This window comes from Lycium ferocissimum, chromosome 9 (assembly GCF_029784015.1).
Source record: "Lycium ferocissimum isolate CSIRO_LF1 chromosome 9, AGI_CSIRO_Lferr_CH_V1, whole genome shotgun sequence".
Classification (NCBI taxonomy): Eukaryota; Viridiplantae; Streptophyta; class Magnoliopsida; order Solanales; family Solanaceae; genus Lycium; species Lycium ferocissimum.
This window is the reverse complement of record NC_081350.1, coordinates 22293081-22302458: the sequence shown is the minus strand read 5'-3', so window position 1 is coordinate 22302458 and position 9378 is coordinate 22293081. Positions and strand designations below refer to the sequence as shown.

The 9378-nt window shown below is 34.7% G+C and overlaps 1 protein-coding gene across 1 annotated transcript; it reads left to right on the top strand.

The window, feature by feature from the left end:
- The first annotated feature begins 5735 nt into the window (after nt 1-5735).
- Nucleotides 5736-9182, top strand: LOC132029900 (uncharacterized). The gene is made up of 2 exons (XM_059419299.1): nt 5736-5916; nt 7229-9182. Exon 2 carries the CDS (start codon nt 7256-7258, stop codon nt 8495-8497), a length of 1242 nt encoding a protein of 413 aa, XP_059275282.1. The 5' UTR covers nt 5736-5916; nt 7229-7255; the 3' UTR covers nt 8498-9182.
- Nucleotides 9183-9378: the final 196 nt, after the last annotated feature.

Genomic DNA, 9378 nt, shown 5'->3' with positions numbered 1-9378 from the left:
TCACCCAGACCCCACTTTGTGGAATTTCAATGGGTATGTTGTTGCTTATTAGAGTATATGAGTAGTCATGTGAGATGATCCACTGGCTAATTCATTTTATTCTTCGATCATTATTTTAGTCAGATATAAATATTGATATAGATTTGAAAACCTAAGTAAAACAAATAATTACAAAAATATTTAATAATATAAAAGAGGAAGAGAGAGAGAGAGAGAGAGAAGTGATTGGCAAAAGTCAATAATACCAACATTTTGACAAACACAAACTACCAATTTATTTTGCAATCATTTTTCAAGTTAACACAAATCTTAGATTACAGGAATTTGTTTTCATAAAAATATCGTCGGTGATGAAAGAAATTAGAAAATAGAGCAAAATCGATTATAGTATAATATTACGAATTAAATTGATTAAAATACGAACTTGAAAATGAGGATGAAATAGTGGAAAACAAAATATATTCATAAAGAGATGTAGGGTGAGATACAACTTAACATGTGTATTATATTTTGTGTTATAAAATAGTATAATTACAAATAATGTACAACCAATTTAACTAAATTCATCATTTTTGCATTTTTCCAAGATATTGAATCCAACTATTGTGTCAATGTAATATCATTTGTTTTTATCATAATCAAATTGTTTACCCTCAAAAAGAGTACAGTTAAATTTATTTGTGGTCAGAGTACAGTTAAATTTATTTGTGGTCTAAAGAATACCTGATTTGATTTGTTATAAAAAGCCAATAATGACTAGAGAAATCGAATCAATAAATTAGTAAAGTATTGTAAAGCAATAATGAATTAAATAAGCCTGGGCGTTGTTGATCCTCAGAGAGAATCCTTTGATAGATTTTCCTCCGGTGGAACAACTGTTTGCTTCGGTCTTGCTAAATTAATGGTAACCTGGTACAAAAGAATGATAAAATAAAACTAATTGCTTAAAATTGAATAGTATGAATGTGTGTAAGTTACTATTGTTCGATGATCCTTTTGAGAGGCCTTCAGGCTCCTTTTATAATACAAATGCATCAACACTTAAGCTGGGATTAAATTATAATAATGAGCAATAATAGACAATAAATGTTGTTTAATTCTAAATCGTAACGTCTGCTTCGAACCCGGACCGGTAACGCAATGTTTATCTTTAATTTATGACCCGAAACAACTGACTTGGTGTCACACTCCTACCAGGAGTATGACGGGCTCTGACCCGTAGGCCGGGAACCACCTGACTTATCCGTTACTTTGAACATTATAAACCATAACTCAAAGAACACCTGCACGCAGAAAAGGCCCAACATAGGAATATCCAATCATTCAGCACATATGTTCATATGCAGACCGATAAGGTCGCCACAACATAACGTATATCATAAAGCCAGCAAGGCTAACAGTAAAGTATCAAGAGCTCAAAATAAGGCCGATAAGGCCACCAATATATTATACAACATTATGAACCGGTGGAGCTATAAAACATCTAACTGTACACACACGTCTACGAGCCTCTACATAGAATACAAATGATCATAAGGACAATACCAAATAGATCGGCACTCCGAAGTAAGTGGAGTGCTCCCGAGAATTCGCCGATAGAACACCTACGGTTCGATCCGTCTCCCCGCCTACCTGCGAGCATGAGCGCAGCGTCCACAAGAAGGGACGTCAGTAGGAATAATGTACTGAGTATGTAAGGCATGAATAATAACATAATATAGATATGAAAGATAACATAGAATATGAGGGATAACCAGTACATCTGGATGCCTCATAAGGCGGTGTCATGCATGCTTAGCCTTTTAAAAAAAAAAAAATTATACATATATATAGTACCATGCCCGGCCATTAAGGCTCGGTGTCATATATGTATAGTACCATATATTTATATATCATATATATAGTATCATGCCCGGCCATTAAGGCTCGGTGTTATCATTATTAGCCTGCGTCCGGGCCTCCCGCATCCGGGGCAATATCATAACAAGCCCACTGCAGTGGCGTGCACATCTACGTGCCATGCCCGGCTGACTATAGCGCGGCGCGGTGTGAGAAAATACATACATATATATAAAGCATGCATGAGAGCCCAATCAAAAGCCACAACTATATCGGAGTGACGTAAGATCGGTAGCCTCCGATTATATTATAGATCAATCATCATCGTTTGTCTCACCTCGAAGGAACAAAGGTCATAAGGTGAGATTACCAACAATGAAGGAAATCAAGAAATTGTAAAATAGGCTCAATCATCTCATAATAATATAAAGCTCATGTACTTAGAAATCTCTATGAATAAAATCATCTCATAATAACATGAAATACGTATGCCTTGGAGCTTGGATAAATAAATCTCTCATAATCATCATCATGGTTATCATTAAAAAAAATATTCATCTTTAGCATCATAAAAACTTTTAAGAGTCATGAATCTCTAACATTCTTGGAAATGAGGATTTTTATGGAATTCATGCATGGATTGGTAGGAAAAGAATCATGCCTTTAGAAGCTCAATAACATCATAAGGATCATGAGATTCGTGGACTTCTAGCATTTGTGGAACCAAGGATATTATGGGTATGACACAAAGGTTTATAACAAAAGGATCATGCCTTTAGAAAGAAAGGGACTAGCCTTAACATACCTGTTTAACCTCCAGTTATCCACACTTATTCGTCCGAATTCGTGAGTCTACATTTAAGAGGATTCACACTATCATTAGACTCATCATAGTATACTTATACTAAACTTTCAAGTCAAACTACTCTATACTCTGCCGAAAATCGGGCAGCATCTCCCCTGTTTATATGCTTAGCCCGAAACCCAATTCAGCAACCAACAACATCAACAACAATACCAATATTAATAACATCATTTCCAACACCAACATATGCCATAAAACAGCCCACACGCTGTTTTCCAACTTCTATAACTAATCAACTTACTATACAATTATTTAACAACTTTATCTCCGTAAATAAGCCTTAAATAATACCAAAAGAGAAAGATTCATACCTTTTTTCTTGTTAAGACAGCAATATCCTCAATATCCACGCTAAAATCCACCGCAAACAATACTAGAATCACAACCATGCATTACCCGGACCTAAATCACTATTCCGCTACTTGAAAATTGCTCACTTTTGAAATACCCTCACTCTCCCTTCTAATTTCTGGAAATTTCTAGGCTAAAATCTGGTGAAAAAAAGGGGTCATTACCCTTTATATAAGGGTCAAATTCGGGTCGGGTTCACTGTAGCAAGTCGGTACTGTAGCAGTACTGTAGCACGCGTTTCTGTTTTGTCAGCCGAACTTGTAAGGTTCATAATTCTCTACTCCGATGTCCTATCAATGAGCGGTTTGTTGCGTTAGAAACTAGACTCGACGAACTTCATTTTAGTCTTTTGAAACACTTTAAAACTCCTGATATACCTGGAGATATACCCCTCCAAAATTGACCCAAAATTCTATCCTTAATTCTGCCAACTTTTTTCAAATTTTCGACAAACTTATTTTCTTTGATTTGCTTGGTCCTGGAATATTCCAAACCCCCCCCCCCTCCTACATGATATTTATCATTTATTATACTTGATAATGGTCATGTTCTTGTGTTTTCAAGATTGTCCTTCCCGGTTATGACTTACGAGATCGTAATTCGTCCTTTACTTCGTTGTTACGTACTTCCCATGGCTTGTACCTTCCAAAACTTCCTGGGACGTCTCCAATACTTCATTACTACGGTGAAGTACGTGGCACGCTCATGCTCTGAAAGTGCGGGGTGTAACACTTGGCAAGTTTGCTCGGGGGTTAACTGGGGTCTCTCTTTCCGACCAAGTTAAACGACTAAGCAGCGTTTCGTCTTCAAATGCCACATGTTCTTTTCTCATCGTCCCAAGTGTCAAGCTATATTTTATCATGTATACACAAATGTTGTAATGATTTTTTACGTTAATTGTTATTTCTTTAGTGATTGACGGAATACACATGTGCAACGCACGTACCCTAAACTAGTTAGATTAAATGAACGATATAACATAAATCATAATTAAGCTATGTATAACTGTACTTTAAAAACACATGCTCAATTATGATATTATAGCAGTGCTTTTTTAAAATACAAATGCTTGAAAGTTTAAATTCCCAGCTCAAGAACTTAAAAAAATCCCAGTGTAAGAAGTTTTACTACCCATAAGATGTATTGTAGGCTATGCGTCCACCAAACAGTATATGAGGAACTTGGTTATCTATCAGTTTCCTGAGACAATGCAGTAAGTAAATAAACAAGATATTACCGTGAAAAACTCCTTGCTCAAGGAATTAAAAACCATGACCTACCTCGTAGAATTTCCAACTCCACTATATCGAGCAACTTCATATTACCACTCTTGCAACCTAGGAATTAACACATTTAATCCCTCAACCCTTACAATACCACTATTGTAAGCAACACTTGACTAACTGTTAGTCAAAGATGCTCTAATACACCTAGACTAACTCTAGCCTAGTGTACCACTCAAAAGTTTGTGAAGATAAACTTCCTACAAACAACCGTTGAGAATTCAAAAATACCTACAAATAACTTCTTACAAGAGAAGAGTAGGCTTACAATTTAAGATCAAACAAACAAAGACTCACAACAATCTAAAGAGCATAGACATAATCTGGTGTCTGGATCAGGTCCTCCAGCTTGTAAGCGGGTTTGTTCTTGAGAGCACTTGAGAACTTGTGGCGGCAAGGTTTGCACAAGATAGTTTACGTTTTCAAGCGATACCTAATATGTTGGAACATGTTGTATATATATTGGAGAGCATGTGGGTGAGATAGAGACCACTCATCCCATGTTTAACTTAAAGCATGGGCTGCAACACCGGTTCTACATGGTAAGCAAGGGCTACTTTTACAAATGTTGTCGATCGATCGTACGACGTACAGAGAGAGCAGATCGCAAACCAGGGCTCTCTCTATATGTTTCTCCAGCAGTTTGACGATCATCAAAACGTAGAATGTACCTAGTCTTATCACCATACTTTATTAAACAAAAGACAACTAAAAGAAATAAATGAAACGGACTAACAAGAAGGAAAAATGATTAGCCAAAGTTAATTTTCCGGTTATTTGTGCTTTTTAAATGATTCATACATATTTAAGGCTCAATTACTTTAATGGAATAAAAAATAAAAAATAGTGTGACTTATGTTACAATGGATATAGGTCGATTACTTGTGTGATCAAAAATAATTTTGTTGTTTTGCTATTATAGACTTATAGTAGGTAAAGTTTAATTATTTCAATATGACAAAATTATTTTACATCTTTATTATAATATAGAGTAAAGTTTAGCGACCGTGCGTGAAATTAACCTTCTACTCTGTCCGTTCACTTTTACTTGTCCACTATTCTAAAAATTGATTTTCTCTTTTACTTGTCCACTTTCGCATATCGAGAGAAAAATAATTTATTTTTTCTGTTTTACCCTTGGCATTAATTTCCAATTCCAAATCATTTTCCAAAAATATTAAGACTATGCATCAATTAATATGGTACCATGATAAATTATGCACTATATTTATTATTTCTTAAGGGGCGTGTAAAGTCTACAGTGAACGGAGGGAGTAATTATTTACTTTGACTACTACGTTAATGATTTATGAAGCTAGAGATCCAAGGAGAGCATTATACCTTGTTTTCCACAATTTTAGGCTGTCCATAATTTAAGCACGAAATATTACCACCAAACTTCGAAAAATGCCTATTTTTTTTTCCTTTTCAAATCAACATTTTCTCCTTCCTTTCTTTCATATCCTTCCTTGTTTTAAGCTGGTTTGCTCCCAAATACCCGAGTTTGTTTTCCCCCAACAATAAAAAAAACAATCCTTAATGATGAAGGCTTTTCATAATCTCCTTTCATTAAAAAAGGTGTGTTTTCCTCTATCTTAATTAAAGCTTCTCCTTGCTTTTGGAACTTATGCATTTTGTTTCATGAAAATTATGATATTGCTTTTGGAACTAATGCATTTAGTTTCATGAAATTTATGATATTGCTTTTGGAACAAATGCATTTTGTTTCATGAAATTTGTAATATTTCTTTCGAATTGATAACCGATTTGAAGCATCTTATACATTGTTTAATTCGTAATACTACTACTTTCTCTTCAAGTATCCCAAAAGATCAATAATAGTTACTTTTTGTGTCTTATTTTTTTCTTTTTCCTTTTTTGGATGGGGTGGATAGGGATGGCTGATTAGTAGATGAATAAATAGAAAATGGTTTAGGATAGGGAAAAAGAATATTAAAAAAAAAAAAAGGGAATTGAGAAGGTCAAACGGATAAGTCTTTTGGTAAGATAAAAGTGCATGAGAAAAAATGCACTTTTTTAATTCGTAGGACTGTGGCTGAGAATATACGAAATCTTTTCGTCAATCAAAATTGAATATAGTAATATTTATTTCTAAAGTGTATTTCAAGCTTTTTGAAATTAATATACTTGTATTTGTAATGTGCACAAGCAAATAGATAATTACTTTGCATGTCCACCTTCGTAGATTTGGTTAGAACTAAATAACGTAAAAAGAGACCATTATGAACTGGGGCCAAATTAAAAAATAAAAAAGAATTTTGATGCATCATTGATGATTTGCCTCTTAGCTTGTGACTGTAGTTTAAAATTACTCACATTTGAGCTCTATTAAGAGAAGAAACAGGTTTTCCTAATAAAAGTCAAAGATGCTTAATTTTGAGATATTAGAGGACCAAATTTCACCATTTTCCATTCTTTTAATTTTACTTTCTCACGGCTTTGTCTACATAGTAAGCTCAAATTTACGATTTAGGCAGCTATATATGCAAATCCTTACCCAAGGAAAGACAGTAGTTACTGTCTAGTATATCATTGAGGGTTTATTGAGATCAAAAAGTAACATAAGGAATTTGATAAGTTCAAAATGCACTCGTCATAATAAGTTGAGATGTGCCACTTTGGGTGGCAACACACGCTTAAGCTATTTCAAAGAATGTGTCAGACATATCTTATAGACACAGTTTAGCTCGAGTTCAAGTGATCGATAGGTATAAGCTTTAGTTTATGTGTCCAAATGAAAATCTTGACAAGTTTAAGGATCATATTCAGCCTATTTATCATCTAGGTCACTTGGACGTTTAAATATTTTATATTTCACTATTGAATAAAACCTAAACTCTTTTGTACTCATCTGTGATATGTTTTGCAGATATAAAATCTAGCCAAAGACAAAAGAATGGCAACAAGGGCAAGGGACACAGCTCCTTCTCCTGCAGGGAAGGAGAAGAGAGGAACATCACCAATACAACACCAGAGAAGCACAACAAACACATCAAAAACAACATCCCCTATCCGAAAACAAGTTGATCCAACATTAACAACAGCTAGTACCTTAAACAAGAACACTCCCAGCTATCTCAAACCAACAATTGCTCAAGCCAAGAAGTCTGCATCCTCAAGTGACTTGCACAACACTCACAGTACCAAAACATCTAATCTATCTCGAAGAAGATCATTCGATAATAAGCCTCCCTTACCTTCTTCCTCTCCAAAAACTCGAATTTCCCCTAGTCCTAGGGAGAGAATTCCTCGTTCATCCTCGTCTTTATCAACCAAGACTTCTACTTCCCATAGACCCCTTTTGGATAAATCCTCAAAAACTACTACCAGTAAGGATGCCATTGGGAAACAACGCGGTGCTGGCCTAAATTCTAGGCCAGTGACCAAAAAAAAGACAACCACAACTACAACCAGGAAGCATGATAGTGCTAGTGGTTCAACTACAAAAGCATCGGTAACAACAAATTCTCCAGATGTAGCTCAGAATGTCATTTCTGAGGGTGAACAGTCAGAGCCAGAGGATCATCAAGAACTAACAATTCATGAAACGGAAAAGGAAACGATCATAAGTGACAATGAAATGATTGCTGATTCTGATGCAGGGGAGAATGATATTGATTCAGCCACAGAGGATCACATTGAAGAGATTATTGATGAAAATGTAAACAATGCTGAATTAAAGGACATCAAAGCTGCAGCTGAACAAGTGGAAAATCAAGAAACCAAAATTGGAGAACCAGAAGAAATCAGCAATGAGCCTAATGAACCTGATTCATCAGAGAAGGAAAAAGAAGAAATAGTCACAAATGCATCCGAGGAGATTCAAGAATCGAAAGAGGAGGACGAAAAAACAAACCAAGAAAAAGAAACTCCCATGGCAGAAGAAACCGAAAGTCTCAATCCCAAGCAAATTGGGGTCGGGGTAGAAGAAAGTACAGAAGCAGAGCCAGCGAAAAATATGAATGTGGCATCATCAAAATTTCAACATCAAGTGGTGCAAGGCAAGAATAACGAATCAGTGGTTTCAAATAATGTGATTGAAGAGACTGCAAGCAAACTTAGGGAGCAAAGGAAGAACAAAGTGAGAGCATTGGCTGGTGCTTTTGAAACTGTCATCTCCCTGCAAGAGCACAAATGAGTGCTCATCTATTGTCAAGTATGTGAACCATCCCTTGTTGTATGCTTATAGCTTTCTAAAAGTAGAACTGTTCTATTTTAAAGTTTGTAAGTGGAATTTGTAATTATTTTTCATACATTATGTGAAACAGTGGGCATTAATTGTTTTTATGCTACTTTTCTAAGTTTAATCCCATTTATATACACAATTATGACAAACTAGAAGAGTAAGAGACAAATTTGTAACATGCCCATAATAAGTGGAATTAATAACTTGAAAAATAAGATATATAGTATGTTATAATAAGTTAAATTACACTGTCAGTTCATAATAGTTAAAAACAATTTACAATACCTCTTCGCTATTTGAAGAAAAATTCTAATCTTGGTAATACATTGAATTTCAGGATGTAAACTAGAAACAACAGATGAACAATGAACAAAACATTGAATTGGAAGTTCTCGCAATTACATAATTCTCCTAATGGTTAAGGAATAACCAAAAATGTTATCACAAGTGATCTTTCGCTAATATATACTGATTTAGAAATACAAAACTGTGCATAAAATAAAGAAAAAAGAAAAAGAAGGGCATGAAAATAAAGAAAAAAGAAATAAAAGGTAGATAGTGTGAACATGTTGACTTTTCTAATGCTTTGTAGTATTTTTCATTTTCATACTATATACTTCGATGGTTGTTCTGATATCATATATAATTTTCTGGTTGTTTCATTTAAAAAGCTTAGTTAACAGTAATGCGATGAAGACCTTTTTTTCCATTAATTTTGGTCCAGTCGACGGTGACACATTTATTTATTTAAATTCTCTCAACAACTCCAAAGTTCCCATATACCGTGAATATTTCTGTCACAAATCCAGCACCAACATTATGTATAGTTGAAC

Coding starts and splice junctions, on each gene's coding strand:
- LOC132029900 (XM_059419299.1), top strand. CDS start 7,256: ATGGCAACAAGGGCAAGGGACACAGCTCCTTCTCCTGCAGGGAAGGAG.